Source organism: Lontra canadensis, unplaced genomic scaffold (assembly GCF_010015895.1).
Source record: "Lontra canadensis isolate GAN:19392208 unplaced genomic scaffold, GSC_riverotter_1.0 scaffold73, whole genome shotgun sequence".
Lineage (NCBI taxonomy): Eukaryota > Metazoa > Chordata > Mammalia > Carnivora > Mustelidae > Lontra > Lontra canadensis.
Genome location: NW_022631067.1, coordinates 8748692 through 8765731, shown reverse-complemented (window position 1 = coordinate 8765731; position 17040 = coordinate 8748692). Strand labels below are relative to the sequence as shown.

At 42.3% G+C, this 17040-nt stretch overlaps 1 protein-coding gene across 2 annotated transcripts; it reads right to left on the bottom strand.

Moving 5' to 3' along the window:
• Positions 1-5077: 5077 nt before the first annotated feature.
• On the bottom strand, positions 5078-16993 carry POGLUT2 (protein O-glucosyltransferase 2). 2 transcript variants are annotated; one of them, XM_032881077.1, is made up of 10 exons: positions 16471-16993; positions 14643-14848; positions 14315-14520; positions 13881-13958; positions 11393-11565; positions 11034-11271; positions 9291-9500; positions 8500-8589; positions 7161-7268; positions 5078-5316 (listed from the first exon to the last, which is right to left on the bottom strand). In XM_032881077.1, exons 1-10 carry the CDS (start codon positions 16650-16652, stop codon positions 5299-5301), a joined length of 1509 nt encoding a protein of 502 aa, XP_032736968.1. In that variant the 5' UTR covers positions 16653-16993; the 3' UTR covers positions 5078-5298. The 2 variants fall into 2 exon arrangements, with proteins under 2 accessions (XP_032736968.1, XP_032736969.1); XM_032881078.1 differs by lacking the exon at positions 14643-14848 and having other exon boundaries at positions 16471-16559.
• Between the last annotated feature and the right edge of the window lie 47 nt (positions 16994-17040).

Sequence of the window (17040 nt, the reverse complement as noted above, 5' to 3'; positions counted from 1 at the left end):
AGAAGTCAATCATAGGGTGTCCTGTTGGCTCAGGAAGGTTCTTATTGCCTGAGGGGTAGTTTTGGTTCCATTCAGAGGATGCTTTGCCCCAGGGTCTTTTTCCTAAGTTAAGAGAAAACTGGAAAGAAGAACTTCATTAGGTTTGCATTCCACATGGAGGCAGGGAAAGTCCTCTTACAGAAATAGCTTCATGATATATTATGGTTTTCTTTTTTGTTTGTTTGTTTTTCTTTCTTTCTTTTTTTTTTTTTTTTTTTTTTTTTTTTTGGTGTTATCAATGGCAGGACTATTTTACTATGAACACTTGATGGGTAGGATAAATCTAGGCACATGCCAGACTTCCTTCTCCCTTCTCACACCATGAGGAGCATTACAACTGCAGGCATATCTTCCCATGATCCTTGAGGTATTGTTGAGTGAAAAAAAATTGCAGGAAAGTGAAAAGGTTGCAGAAAATGTCTTTTGGAGAGGAAAAAATTATATACATTTATATGAGCATATGAGGCTTTCAATTCAATTTCTCATACCCTAACTCAAATGTTCAAACTTAAGTCTGGTTCTCTAAACCAGACTTTGAAGGGAACTGACCCATGAGACTTGCCAAGGTTACCATCCATCAACAGGTCACACCTTCCACACTTAACAATCGAAGTCACTCTCCCTGAATTCCTTATTGGAATCTCAACTCTCCTCATTTATGCTTAAACAAAAGATTTATAAGACAAGAAGAGATATATTATGAATGCTGTCCTGTCAGCACCTACTTCTCTCTTATTTTTACAATGAGACACGGTGTTCAGAAGAGGAATTCTTGCTATGCTGTCGTGTCATTTGAGGCCCAGGGAACACACACAGGCCATCAGGGCCAGTGTCATTGTGATAGATTGAAATGGCAAACTTCTCAGGCTGAGGGGAGAAAAGACTCGTGCCATGAGAAGCACATGTCCCGGAAACATCTAGAGTTTTTGGTAAAAACTCCTAAGGCTTTATTTATCAGACTCATAGTAGACTCATAAAGTGAAGGAAATAATAATTCTTTAGCCATTTCAGCTGCTAAAGTTTATACTACTAGCATAATGTAGAGATAGTCTCTTTGCTGATTAAAAATATTGTTTTATGTTTTGTCACTAATCTTTCTGGAATTGATCTTTGGATGTAGTGTGTGCTAGGGATCGAATTGCTTTTCTTCCATTTATGGGTACCTGTGATATGTGATTTATAATAAGAAATATATGTAGTTGATCTTTATCCCCATTTCTGGCATTCAGCTCCTAAAACACTTGGAATTTTCTAAAAGAATGATCAATGTGTCTTTTGTAAGGGCAACGAGGTGACTTTTGTAGAGTAGCTAGGGGGTGGGGGCTGGTTGCCAAGAGAACCAATTAGGTGATTAGTGGTTTGGAACTTTTAGGTCCACCCCCCCAATCTCCCTTGGAGGGAAGAGGAGTTTGAGATTGAGTCAATCACTAATAGCCAATGATCTGATCAATCATGTCTCTGTAATAAAACCTCCACAAAACCCCATAAGGATGGGGTCAGAGAGTTTCCAGGCTGGTGAGCCAGAACCATGTGCCGCTGGACCCAAGAACATAAGCTCCTTTGTCAGGGATCTCATCCTCTGTATGTCTTTATCTGGCTGTTGATTCATATCCTTTGGTATCTTCTGTAACAAACCAGTAATCTAGTGAGTAAACTAGTTTCCTGATTTTTGTGAACCATTGTAGCAAATTAATTGAAACCAAAGAAGGGGGCATGGTAATCTATGATTTATAGCTCATTGATCAGAAGACAGGTAACAACCTGGATATGAGACTGCGGTGGGAAGTGGAGGGCAGTCTTGTGGGATGGAGCTTTTAACCTGTGGAACCTGATGCCATTTCTAAGCAAATAGTATAAGAATGGAGTTGAATTGTAGGACACCCAGCTGGTGTCTGAGACTTGCTTGGTAGTGTGGGGAACCCTCTCCATGTTGGAATGTGGACCAGAATCATTAAACCCAAGTGTCCCAGCTCCTTGCACTGCAATGTACAACCTTTCTCCAGCTTCTGCAGTTTTGACTATAGATTGAATTTCCATGTACACATGGGTCTGTATCTGTTTATGAAGCACTATTCTGTTACTGTTCTGTATTTTGTATCCCTGCATCAATTTCACATAGTCTTAAATACTACAGCATTATAAAAAGTCTGGCTGCATAGTGGGGAAAGTTCTTACAATTCATCCTTCCTCACGAGTGTTTAATTCTGGGTGGCTCAGATGGTTGGGCATCTGTCTTCAGCTCAGGTTATGATCCCAGGGGTCTGGGATCCAGCCCCACATCGAGTTCCCTGTTCAGTGCGGAGCCTCCTTCTTCCTCTCCCTCTGCCATTTCCTCCGCTTGTGCTCTCTGGCTTTCTCTATCTCTCTGTCAAGTAAATAGTTTTAAAAAAATATTTTTTAAAAAAAGAGTGTTTAATTTTTCTGCACGTCACAAACCTGTACATTTTTAAAGAAAACATTTACAAAGTTCCACATAAAAAGGGGCAGGGTATTTTTTGGTTGGGGTTACATTGACTCTATATGCCATGTGGGGGAGAAATAACATCTCTTATATTGATTTTGTCAATCCAGGAACATGTAATATTTTTTAAAAGATTTTATTTATTTATTTGACAGACAGAGATCACAAGTAGGCAGAGAGGCAGGCAGAGAGAGAAAGAGAGAAGGAAGCAGGCTTCTCACTGAGCAGAGAGCCCGATGTGGGGCTCGATCCCAGGACCCTAGGATCATGACCTGAGCTGAAGGCAGACGCTTTAACCCACTGAGCCGCACAGGCACCCCTGAACATGTAATATTTTTTAACTTAATTAGTTTTTTTTTTAAAGTTTTCATAATCTCTATAAAGGTCTTATACATTTTTGTTAGAATCAGTTCCTCAAATATATACTTTGTAGTTTTCAAAGCTATTCTAAGTGCTATCTTAAACATTTATTTCATTTTCTTTTACTAACTGGTATGTTGAAATGCAACTGACCTTTATATGTTGGTTTTGTATTTAGCAAATGCAGAATTCTCTTGTTAATTCCAATAATTTATCTGTAGATTTATTTGGGTTTTCTGCCAAGTAAAGTTGCAGATGTATATAATCTATAACCCAGAATTTTATTCCTGAGCAAATGGAACCAGGAAACATGAATAGGAATGCTCATAGTAGCTTTCACTGGAATTGCCAAAATGGGAACACACTAATGTCCACACTACAATAGAATGGATAAAAGAGTGATCCTATTCACACAGTGAAATCATGTATATGTGTATAAATGAGTGTACTGCCACTATATGCATCAACAGCAAGGAACAACAAAAATACGTTCAGTATGATCCCACTCATGTCAATGTAAAAATATACAAGATTCAATTACATCGCTTAGGGAAGTATATGTAGGTGGTAGAACTGTAAATAAGTGCAAAGAAAAGATGATCACAACCATCACAGTAGTGGTTACATTGGAGCAGGTGAGGAGATAATGGGGTGAGAGACAGAGGTACTTTTTTTTTTTTTTTTAAGATTTTATTTATTTATTTGACAGACAGAGATCACAAGTAGGCAGAGCAGTAGGCAGAGAGAGAGGGGGAAGCAGGCTTCCCGCTGAGCAGAGAGCCCTATGTGGGGCTCAATCCCAGGACCCTGGGATCATGACCTGAGCCGAAGGCAGAGGCTTAACCCACTGAGCCACCCAGGTGCCCCTGACAGAGGTACTTCTAAGGAACCAGCAGCATTCCATTTTTGAACCCGAGTGGTAATATCAAAGCAAAATCAGAGCAGACAGTAAAGTAGTAAAAAAAAAAAAAAAAAAATACACGCACACAGACATACATACATACATATGACTCAGGACTATTGCAAATGGGGGAAAGAGATCCCAGAATTAAACCAGTTCAATTCCAAATACAGCATGGGCAAATGGGAATTTACAGCCAAGGAACAGGGTGGAGGTCAATGGATAGAAAATTACTAAGGAGTCATCAAGGATGACTGGAGGGATTCTGGCAAATCTGACCCAATAGGTTCTTGCTGAGAACACATCAGCATGATCAGTCACTGGGGGATGGTGGAGGACCAGGAACCCAGTTAGATTACAAGAGTGATGGGATATGGAGGATGGGGATTCTTTCTAAACTGACTTAGCAGAGTGCTTGTCCAAACCAGATTTTACAAGGAAGTGCAGATGGCCCTTGAAGGTTCAGGAGCTTGACTGGAGCTTGGTCAAGCTGAATCTTTGTAATTACAGGGGTGTTTTCTAATTATTTTCAAGATGCAGATATGTTTTATATTCTTCTGTGTATAGGATAAATCCCACAATTTAAAAAATTTGAAATAGATTACTTAACCAGCAGATAGATGGAAGGGAAACTCTTGGGTAAAGGAAACTCTAGGTCATTATATTATGGTTTCAGTCTTAGGTTTTCTAACTCCTTTTTCATTCTCTAATCACATTTCAAAGTGATTTTCAATATCCACCCATTCGATATTGAGATTTTCTAGTTGCAGGCACCCTAGTAGATTACATGGGAGATCATGATCTCTATAGTCAAGTTGCTTCAAATCTGGTGAGGACGAGATCGCTACCACACCGTGGGGTAACAACAGCGATACAAGTTTGCAGGCGGGGAGATTCAAAAGAGGGATTCTTGAGATGTGCACTGGAGGGTACTCAAGCCAGAAGAGAGTCCTGGCATTCCAGAGCAAGAGGAAGCATAACTAAGTAAGGTAAGAAGCAAGACCCCAACAGAACGGTAAGGGGCTGGTGTTGCTGGACCTCAGGGTACATGTTAGCAGGTGGTGAGAAGCTGGATTAGAGAAGCAGGTAGAGGCCGGTTATGAAAGGTCTTGTAAGGTCTAGGAGTTAGAGTTATGTTTGGCCATGAGGCTAAATATCCAAAATCCCAGTGGCATGAAGACTTTCACTGCTGTGTCATATAGACCACGTGTGCGAGTAAGTGGTGGCTGTTGTGATGTTCCACACCGAGGCCAGGGTCCAGGCCCCCTGTGGGTCTGCTCCATGGTCCAAACACAGCAAATAATCAGCACAACACAGGCCTTTAAAATAAAAGTGGTTTTATTACAAAATTTAAGACCGTGCTTTAAAGGATCGTCCTGGGAATACTGCATCATAAGAAGAAACATATGTTTATAATCCAGGCAATCACACAGTGGATTTTATACTGTCCATGGAATTAATATTTAAAAAACATTCTTCTTTTCAGTTAAGAAGAGTCTTCAGAGCACCATTATGTGAAGGGAAGGTATTTTGCATATCAGAGTTCATCTTTGGTCTGCAATCAAGAAGCAACATATTTAGTGCCATCAAGAAGTTGTAGATGAGTTAAGAAAACTTACGTTAGTCTATTAATTATATTCCCCTAAAGATGGGAAGAGGAAAAAAGGCAAGTTGGTGCTAGAGGCTTGTGGGACCTAGGACCATGCTTGGAATCACCCCTGGGGAAAGTCACACTGTGGTATATGGGACTACTGATGGACAACACGAATATCTAAGCGTCGGCATTCCCGTAAAGGGCCCTGTGCTGTGAATCAGGTCAGTGAAGGGCTAGGGCAAACAAGGAGGAAGCTAGCAGAGCCCCTCAGTGCACCAGTCAGGGGAAGATATGATTCGGCATTCCTCAAAATCACTTAGACAAAGAGGTAAAGCGAAAAAAAAAAAAAAAAGGGGGGTGGGTGGGTGGGTGAGGGGACTGGAGAAAGGAGCTGCCCAGTTTCATCAGGAGCCAAGTGTTATGATACCAAATCACAAATCTCATGAGGAGGTACGTTTCAATTCTGGCGATTTTTTAAAAAAGATTTTTATTTTTCAGTTATCTACACCCAATGTGGGGTTGAACTTAAGACCTGAGATCAAGACTTGCATGCTTTCCTGACTGAGCCAGTCAGGCGCCCCCGATTCTGGCAATTTTTGTTTGCTTGATGGCTTTAATTCATTTTATGAACTTTCAGCACTGATGGGTTAATACTGGTGAAGTACCACTTCTCTAAGGGTTAGTTACTTAGTGGCAAGTCAGTACTCCCAATAAACAAAAGAAAAACAAAATAACCAAAACTGATTTGTAGCACCTGCTATTGTCACGTGACTCTCCCAACAGGCCGATTCCAACTACTGGAAATTAACCAGTGTGTAAAATTCCTGAATGTGTCAGATAGTGAGCTTGTATCAACTGCTTCCATCACACCACTTTATATGGAGATAGTGGTCACTTCATTCCTTTTGAACCTCTTTGTGAGACAGGCATAGTAATTGCCAAATCTGCCTTCTCATCTTTAGTCACAATACCAGTTTTGAGTTTGTCCATTTAGAGACATGAGGATATTGTTTAGAATAACGTCAAGCCTGTATATTATCTAGGTATATGTACGTATATAACACATAGATATGTGTGTGTAATATGTACTGTAATTTTATACAATATATGTTCATTCAAACAAAAAACAAGTATAATGCCATATCATGTCTTTACGCACAACCACACACACAGTCTGATGATGGAGACTGGTTTTTGGTCCTAACTTTGCTATAATCCAGCTAGAGGACTCTGAGCTAAATTCTTCTTCAGGCTCACTTTTTTAACCATAAAATGAAGGCATTTACTGGGTGACCCCTAAGGTCCTTAAGGTCCTTTTTAGCCTTATAAGTCTATGTGAATCTGCCTTTTATAAATGAAATCAGTATGTGCTGCTATCAATAGAGATTGCTTCTTAAATGAATAATGTGATAATCACGGTCATATATTGTTTTAATCTCTAAACCCAGGTAATGAACTTTGCCAAACCTATTTCACGTGTTGCACGTGAAAATACTTTTCAAACTGTAAGCATCTATTCAAATGCTACGTGATCTGAATTCTCAGATCATGTAGTCAAGTCAAGTTTCCTCCACTTTGCCAGGTGGAGGGAGTGGCGGGGGTTCCTGTGTCTTCTCTCTTCTCTTCTCTCTCATGTCAGCTGCCTCTCTTTGGCCTGGTCGTCCATGGCCTCTGCCCGGTGGACTGAACTGTACGGAGGCCCCCAGAGGAGCTCAAATACTTGTTGTCTGACTATCTAAAGAAACGAATGAGGACTTACTCTTACTTTGACAGTTCTTACTTGGACATTGGCCAGTTCTGGTTACCTTTTTCCTATGGCACGTGCAAGGAAAGAGGTCCTCCTCAGCCTGTGGTTCTACCCTCTTCATGCCCTCTCGGATTTGGGGCTCCCTCACCTGCAGGCTGGCATATTCCTGTGGAAGCAACAATTCAAAAGTGTTCTTAAAGTACATTCTTACTTTACAAGTTACATACTTATAACTTAAAGTACATTCACCAAATTCGATGCACTGGAATTTGCTAGAATATGCTCCTTTTAACTCATATGTGACAAGTTCTGATAAGCAAAATTCTTCACATTCCCCTTAAAAACCCCAATACCAGAGCTTCTGAGAGGTGGCTGTCCTTTGGACACTGGCTGCCTCTTGCTAATGGACCTCTTCTGATTCTATCCTTTATTTCTATGACTTGTAGGGTTTGGGTTTTACCACTGTCTGTCTTGAAGTGAAAATAATTGTGCACACGATCTCCCGTAGACTGGGAATTTTAGGATAGAGCGTATTCCCACCATGGCCTGCACAGCCTCTACCTTCGTTTATAATGCACTTGCCCTGTGTGAGGCTCTGGGCTGGTGATGATGCTCTAGTAAATCCAGTCAGAGTGAACGAACACAAGCCCGTGCATCTATGAGAATTCAGACAGTAAATCCCCAGATCCTTCAGTTTATACATTTCACCATCTCCATCACCATCTCCATCCCTTCACTGTTCCCTGGGGAGGTGAAAAAGGGGGGGAGGGGCCAGTGTAGACCAGAAACAGACCAACTTTGTTCTGTAGCAGAGTCTAAGATTTGGTGCTCAATACTGGCAATTCTGGGATTAAAACAAAAAATCTTAATTTACATCTAGTAGTGTTATTAGCAAATTACTTGTTTACTACTGTGTTTTTTTTTTTAAAAGAAGCCTTTTAAATGATCAGATATACTCTGATTATTCCTAAGTGCTTAGTTCCAGGAATACACTTTCCAAAAGACGCCATGGCTCATAGGGGGTTAGCACTGTAGGTCGGAAGATACTGGGCACCGTTTAGACAAGGAACTGGTAAGGCAGCAGCAAGAGAGTACACAGAGAAGATACAGATCTGCGTACAGTAACTTTGCAGGACCAGAAGCCAATTTCCTAACCACACAGCCCAGAGTGGGAACATAAACACTTTTCCCACATTGTAGCATTCTCCGCTAGCTAATCTTTGGTTTGTCAGTGTTTTCATTACTATTTGATGTTGATCCCTGGTTTTTGCCCACATAAGTATATATACATATCTCTCCTTATATTAATATGCTTTAAGAAATTATTAAGTGAAATATTATTTGCTGCTAACATGTCTGATTACAAATGTATGTCTATTCTCTTAGAAAGTACTGACCTGGAAAAGTTTAAAATAATAACAGAATATGTCATCTCCCATGAGATTATTTCTTGCAAACTCCTGTCCTGCTTTTGCTATCTTCTTTGCCTATGGGAACAATGACAACAAAAGCCTTTAATGAAACACATTTTTTTCCTCATGCAGACATATGCAAACTGATGTTCAGAATCCATGTATAGTGGGACAAAGGCAGGAAGAATATCTTTGAGGGTAATCTTATGTATTAAAGCAACATTTAAGAGGGTATGCTCAGATTAAAGGAGGTTTTTTTTAAGACTTGAAAGTTTGAGGAATCATACTAGACCTTCTAGAATTAAGCCTCTCTGGCAGAGAGGGCATACATTAAATGGAGTGACAATGACCTTGTAAAGTAAATGCAAGACAAAGTTTAACGCACTGCTTTAACACTTCTCAGCAATTCGTTTGAAGTGTACTTCATGCAATCCTGCCTTTTAATCTACAGCCATTAGTTTTTCTTCCTGCTGGACTGGCCATTCTTAATTTTCATATTGCTAGCAGAGATGAGGCAGTGCTTGGGGCTCTGACCAACCTGCCCAAAAGAGAGAGTGTCCTTGAGGCCAACATTGCAGCTTTTCGTTTTAAGTGCAGAGTGGACAGTGAACCCAAGCCCAGACGTCTGTGCTCACCCTGAGGGGGCTGATGTGCGCCATGGGGAGGCGGTGTCCCATTTACAGGTAAGGGTCCATATCTGAGCACCCTGAATGCTTTTCAGGGACAAGACATTTAAAATGAACCCTTGCTATGCATGTAGAAGAGACTGACCTTACCTCTTCATCATGATCTTTGGCCCACTGGAGCTTCTCTAGAAGATCACTCAGGTTGCTTTTGACAGGAATGTAATGTTTCCAGGGCTGCAGCTCGTTGTAGAAATGCTCGTAGTAGATGGAGTCCTGCTTTAGCACAACACTGTCACCGACAAGGAGATATGGCAGGCGATAGGCGGCGACAGTGCCATCGACGTTTATTTGATACTTATGCTGCAGGACAGCGGTAAAATAAAAGCCATCATTAGATCACCTTTCTCCACTCGTGATTCTCCTCCTCTCTCCAACTTGAAGCCTCATCATCGTCAGGTGCAAACTGGCCAGATTTTGCCCTCCTTCCCTGCCATGGAGTAAATGGTATCATAGGACACCTGACCTAGAGCTAAAGGCTTATTGCAGTGCTCTCCTAAATTTCCCAAAGGGGCCACGAGTCTAACGTTAAAGCAGACAATAAAATAGTAAGACTGCTGTCCTAGGAAAGACAAATTTATTGTGATTTTGTAATCCCTGTACTGCTTTACTGATCACCTGTACACACCTGAGGACGGCAGCCTAGGCCATATTAACCACCCCTTTTACACACCAGATGGCTACATGCAAGTCTTGAGGAAATTAACAAGCTCTGGGGTGAGAGCATCTATGAATAAAAATATTCACAGAACTGTTGGTAATTACTTAGTCTTTAGTTGTAGCAAATGCAACAGGTGGGAATAAAGAACATTCTCTGAAGGGGGATGGCTAAAGACCGCTCCCTCGGGTTCTAAGACCAGCTCTTTCAAAAGTCTTTGTGATATGCAGATGGAGGAAAACACTGACAATTCAATTTACGGCATTGTGTAGGTCCACCTGCTGGCATGTAACCCATCAGAAGAAAACGTGGCTATCTACAGCACAGATAGAGCTTGCTAATCACTTGCCTTCCCACATACACTGGACAGGTGACTACCTTTTGTCCACCGTTCATTCCATGACACGGGTCTTTAGAAAATGCTTAGTGGTTTGGAGTAAAGGGCAGTGCTCCACTGCCTAGCAGACAGAGTTAGAAAAAGGATCCCTGGGGCGCCTGGGTGGCTCAGTGGGTTAAAGCCTCTGCCTTCGGCTTGGGTCCTGGGTCCTGGATCAAGCCCTGAATCGGGCTCTCTGCTCAGTGGGGAGCCTGCTTCCTCCTCTGTCTCTGCCTGCCTCTCTGCCTACTTGTCTGTCAAATAAATAAATAAAAAAATCTCTAAAAGAAAAAAAAAAAAGAAAAAGAAAAAGGATCCCTCCCTAGGAAACATGAGTAATCCGCATTTTAGATACAGAAAGCCCTCCCTAATCCCCAGAACTCCTAGGCAATAATTTGGATGGGTTTCAAGACATTTCCCTATCAGAAAGTCTGAGAGAGACACCTGTTTTATATCTTCTTTAGGCTGTTGTGATGTTTTGGGAGAAGTATTTGTAAAATCACATACATGTATTTAATAATAAAGGATTTGGAGCTGAAATGTGCTTACCTTGAGGGTTAGTTGGGAAAAAAAATTCTAGCTCTACCCAGGCCCCACGCTCCCTTGCTGCATACTTAAGGTCAAGTCTGGGTGCTCTGTATAACCCACATTGCCAAAGCGGTCCCTGGGGCCTCACTCCTTAATGTTCACTAAATTTTGTGCTCACCTCTCTCACCCCCTATCGTTTATAGGCCTCAGTTTTCCTCCCCCAAATAAGGACATCTGGAAAAACAAAAAGGACTGGACACAACTGATGTCATACCTTGAAGAAATCGAAAAATGAAATGTGTTTCACAATAGGACCATACAGGCTTTCATCATGTTTAAAGAAGAAGAAGTTGGTGAAGGCAGCGTCTATGAGTTCCGGGTGTTTCCTACTGAGCTTAACCAGTTCGAGCCTCTCTTTGCGACTGTCGCGCCCTCTCCACACAGCGGTGGAGTTCTTGCTTTCCCAGGGCGGACCCGTGTTAGCTTGCACAGACATCATGTCCAGGCTTACTCTGGAAGACAAAAAGTGCAACAGATTTTCCTCCCAGACCATCACAGCACAAAGGTGGTTGAGAAAGAACTCAGCAAGGAAAGAAAACCAAGGCTCTGGGTCACCTTAGACCCGTCTCTCACCGGCCCATGGTTTCTAGAACAGAGTCCGTCAAGTCGTAGGTCGGCATCACGATATCCTTGGAATCTGTGGAGCCACACCAGGAAAAGATGGGATGAATATGTGAGCTGGATTTCTTCTTTTCCAAAGGCCAGTCTCCCAAATTCACAAAAAACTCCACATCTGGCATCTTCACCTGGAAAAAGAAAATAAAGAGCTTATCTACATTAGCTGTAGTGGATAATCCCTTCTGTGGGTCAGTGTGTGGGGAAAGGCAGCCTCGTGCATGCAGTCTTTCCACTCCTGCTTGGCCATGTAAGAATGGGTCTCAGGTCTGGAACACTTCTTTGCCAAGAGACAGAGCCTCGCAGTCTGGGCTGGGCTCACCTTGTACTTCTTGTTCTTTTTTTTTTTTTTTTCTTTTAAATATTTTATTTATTTATTTGAAAGACAGAGAGCACAAGTAGGCAGAGAGACAGGCAGAGAGAGGAGGAAGCAGGCTCCCTGCTGAGCAGAGAGCCTGATGCAGGACTCAACCCCAGGACCCTGAGATCATGACCTGAGCCGAAGACAGAGGCTTTAACCCACTGAGCCACTCAGGCGCCCCTGTACTTCTTGTTCTGCTCAAGCGCAGCTGTCCATGGCCCTCAGGTTGCCCAGCCTGCTGTATCTCAGACCCCACAGGAGGGTCCCGGGGCAGGGCTGGGGGAGCTGATCTGCAGGCCCAGGGGCACCGCCACACAGCAAGGATCCTGTTCCCTATCCTCTGCTGTAAATAAGTACTACAGCCCTTGAGGTGTGTATGTTTGCTGTCTATTCTCAGCAACCTCGAACCCCACACGGGTTTCTTCCTTGGTTTGCATTTACCTACCTTTTCACTTTGGCCGGATTCACGTAATACCCTCCCCTGAAGCACCGCTGACCACCCAGTGAGCAGTGAAACACAAGAAAAATGAGAACTTGTACTAAATGAAAGACCAACTTTACAAGCTTCCGGTGACGATAATTACCCCAATTTGAATAGTGGGTAATTTTTCAGAATACTCTCATATATATATGCATACTAGATACCCTTTCTGTGGACGTGCAAATTGGCCAATAGACTGGCTTCCAAAAGAGATGAAATGACGAAGAAAATCTCGGTTCTAAAGCTGCCGAGAGACTGGAGGATGATCAGAGACAGAAAGGGAATTACTGGAAAACAGTTACAGCTCAAAGCACTGGGACTCTAACCCTAGTTCCTGGTTAATGAGCCAGATGTGCCCAATTAAAATATATACACGCCCCACCCAGACCGTGGAGGGACCAGAATCTCAACTCTGGAAGCCCAACAACAAAGCCAGCTCCAGGGATTTCCCATCTAGACCACCTCCACTGACAAGTGGCACAGTGTGTTCGAAGAACCTGTTCTTCTTCTTCTTCTTCTTTTTTTTTTTTTTTTTAAATCAAGCCATAGGTAAATGTTGGGGGCTTTGGTCAGTCTGAGGAGCATCTCGAGAAACTGGAGTCCTGAAGAATAGTCTTATTTTTCCATGGACTGACACAGATGAGCAAGGAAAACCTGCCGGCATCCCGAAGTCTTTGCCGAAGGAGGCAGAATACAGATGCTTAGTAGCTGCCTATTTTCAAAATAAACTCACTCAAAGAGCTCTCAACCTGAGAAGGTACTGATTTTCCATGAGTAATTCAGTCAAGATATAGACACAGATTATCCAATAAACTGTTATTAAGCAACCAGTAACAATATGAGTATAGTTTTCCCAATCAGCCAGTTTACTATCACTGAGAGGTACCGCACTAGAACCCTGAGAAAATCACTTTATACCAAGGAACAGGATTCAGCATACAGTAAGCCTTCTCTGGGCTCCAAGTGGATTTAGTATTGAAACAATTTTATTTGAAGACATTTTCCCTTATAAGGTATTGTGTGGGTTGAATTCTGTCCCCCCCAAAAGATAAGCTGAAATCCAAAACCCAGTATCTCAGAATGTCCTTATTTGGAACTAGGGTTGCTGCAGATATAATTAGTGAAGTTGAGGTCATACTGGAGGGGGGCGGACCCCAATCCAATATGACTAGTGTCCTTGCCAGAAGGGAAGAAAGAGACACACGGGGGGAAGCTGTGCGATGGGCAGAGGCTGGAGTGAGGAGGCTGCCAGTCAAGGAGCCCCAAGGGTGGCCAGCAGGTGATGAGAAGCAGGGACAGGAAGGAAGGGTCCTGCCCTACAGGTCTCAGGGTGGTGAGGGAGGGGTCATGGCCCTGCTGACATCTTGCTCTCAGACTTGTAGCCTCCAGAACTATGAAAGAACAAACATTTCTGCTGTTTGCAGTACTCTGTGACAGTAACCCTAGAAAATTCATACAGGTAGCCTATGTGACATAAAGCTCCAGAATAGTATTATAATAAGGTTCCAGAATAGAACACTACTGATGCTATTATTTTTTAAAAATTATATGGAAAAGCCTGGGCTGAAACTGTCTATTATACCTAAGAGAAAAGAGACACTTACTTTTCGAGTCAAAGAAAGTAGTATGGCATCCATGAAAATTCGAAAACCTACATGTTCACCGTGAGTCTTGATATAAACCTAAAAGGGAATCGAACATGTATTAAGTTAACGGTTTATTTTCCATCGCCCTTATTTCCATTTTGTTTATTATGTTAATCTAAAAGTACTGGCAGGTTTCATTGAGATAAAGCTTATCACAATGATACTCAGAATGATTTTTTTCTAAAGATTTTATTTTTAAGTAATCCCTACACCCAACGTGGGGTTTGAACCCACAACCCCGAGATCAAGAGTTGCACGCTCCACCAACTCAGCCAGCCAGGCATTCCACAGAATGGTTTTTAATAAAACACTGTAGCTACTTCGAGCTGTATGGTCAGAACAAACAAATAAGCAAATCAATAAGGCAAACAAACCTTAATCACAAATCGTACCTTGTTATCCTTCAGGGTATAATGACATAAGCTTTGTCTTTGTCCAAATCTTTTTGGGATTTCTTCTGCAATCTTTTCTGGATCAACAGCAGGGAAATACGCCAGATCTCTCCGAATCTGAGTAATGGTTTGCGGGCAGTTCATCTCCTGTAACCAGGCTGCGCTATCTTCCAAAGGACAGTCACAGTTTTCATGGTAAACTGGCCCTAATGACACAAAAGAAACAAAATATCACAGTAACAATTTCACTCAGCACTCAGAACACCAAAGACCTACCCATGGTGTGGCTTCATAAATACTGCTCTTTTAAAATTATGTTACAAGTTACCTTTTAAAATATACGGAGATTTGGCAACATGTTGACCTTGGAATTTAACTTCTACCTTCAGATTTTGGTAGCTTGCATACATTCTGTATCTTACTATGAAGGACCCATCCTTTCGGTCTAAAACCTGGACTCCAACCCTAGTGAACTGCTCTTCTGGTGCCGAGATTTTAATTTGGAACACCTTTTCACCCGGAGAAGATGCGAACCTGGAAGAACAGCGAGATACAGAGATGATTTCAAGGCACAGATGCACAAAGATTATGCTCTCCAGTCTGTGAGCCTTAGCGTTTTCCTCCATACTCTCCCCCCAACACGTTTGCTCCTTCTCTCATATGCTTCAGTACCAGAATGAACGTGATGAATCAGAGATTTAAAAAAAGGGGAGGATGACAAATGTCCACACATAAACATTTCAATAGAAAATTGCAAGGGAAAAAAAAATTGCAAGGGAATATGTAAACACTACATATTTATATAAACCTAGAACCCACTTATTTATTCTATACATACAAATATTCTTATCAATCTACTATTTATTTCATGCAACTGGAAATTTGCCTCTAAAGACAATGACTTTTTGAAAAATCTCTCTCAAAAAGAGCAGTGTAACACATCATGCTCAGCACAATCATTGAGCATGCTTGTGTATCAATCTACATGCTCAATTGTGTAGACTGATACACAATCTACAGGCAAAAGCCAGTAGATTGTGTATCATTTAAGTGACACTGTATAAAAGGTGGTTATTTTTAAGTGAGTGCTTTTGCTATGAAGATTTTGAAGATGGTATTTAGTTCCCCCAATTGTTATAACCAAGTGACAAAATTGATAACTTTCCCCCCCTCTGCTTTGGAAAACTTCCTGGAAGTTTTTCTTTCTTTTTTAAATTTCTTTTCAGCGTAACAGTATTCATTGTTTTTGCACCACACCCAGTGCTCCATGCAATCTGTGCCCTCGCTACCTGGAAGTTTTTCTTAAAATATCCAAGATTTTTTTTCCCCCTACCAAATATACACGGTCAGCATCCACCAATAAAAAAAGACAATCATTTCAGGAGTATGTGAATTCTAAAACTAAGCTTTCAGTTATTTTAATTGCTGGAATTCAGTGGAATGAAATAATGTTCGTTACAAACACGCAGGAGATTCACACTTTGATACTTTCCCTCTCAAATGTAAAGTTTCAAATAGTGCTTCATTTTTCTTTCTGCGTTTCATATCATGCTTATCTGCAGATGTGTCCCTGAAAACAGAGGGTAGCCCCAGGGAAAGATGAACCAACTGTTTTTAACGACTGGGTTTACATTCCTTACAACAGCTTATGCAAAAGTGGGTGGAAATAGTACTTCCAGCAAAGGGCAGGGGCTTTGTCTCTCCAGTCCCGTGTGAGTTCCCACCAGAACAGCCAGGAGGGGGCACCTGGGTGGCTCAGTGGGTTAAGCCTTCAGCTCAGGTCATGATCTCAGGGTCCTAGGATCAAGCCCCACATCAGGTTCTCTGCTCAGCAGGGAGCCTGCTTCCCCCTCTCTCTCTGCCTGCCTCTCTGCCTACCTGTGATTTCTCTCTGTCAAATAAATAAATAAAATCTTAAAAAAAAAAAAAAAAAGAAGAGCCAGGAGAAAAGCTAATCTGGAATTACTTCTAAAGCTACAGAGAAAAACTGATTAGGACGGGGAAAGGCTGTTACAACCAGATGTGGATAGCATCCAAATATCCTGGAATTTAAACTGCTGTGGAAAAAAGAGTTCTTGGGCAGCTAAAACTTAAAAGGAGAAACAGTACATTTTAACTGCATTCCAGAAGAGTTAGGGAGCTGTTTCTCGACTTACTTATTTCCTGATGTATCCACCGCCTGAATGTAGAAATAGCGTGCAGGAAGGACGACGGCAGCCTTTAGCCCGGGTCCCCATACTTCGCTCTTCTCCGGACTGAGTCGCCTCTCTCCGCCGGTCTCGGCAAGTGCTGGCACTGTCCCCAGAAAGAAGCAGTAAAGCAGCAAAATGCTAAACATTTACAAGACCGACTCTCAAAATGACCCACGGATAAATGAAGTCTAAGAAGTGGTCGGAACCAGCCGCGCCTGGGGCGGGGGAGGAGGGGCACGTTGGCTGATCGCGGCAGCAAACACGACTCCAGAAGATGTCCCTTGCTGTGCAGGGCAGGCGCGCGGGTCTCCACTTTTCCCTAGGAAAATCACAGGCGGAGCCGGGGCTTGTCCGGCTGATGGATGCCAGTCGCTTTGCTCAAACGAGCAGGAACCACGCTACTCCTCCTTCTCGGGACAAAGATAAACTTCTGTTGCTCCTGCAACTGGAGCATCATTGGGGGCGAATCCGTCTCAGGTTCCAGCCCAAGGTGCAGGCCGAGGGGATTGGCCTGCGTGCCGGCGGGCTGAGTAA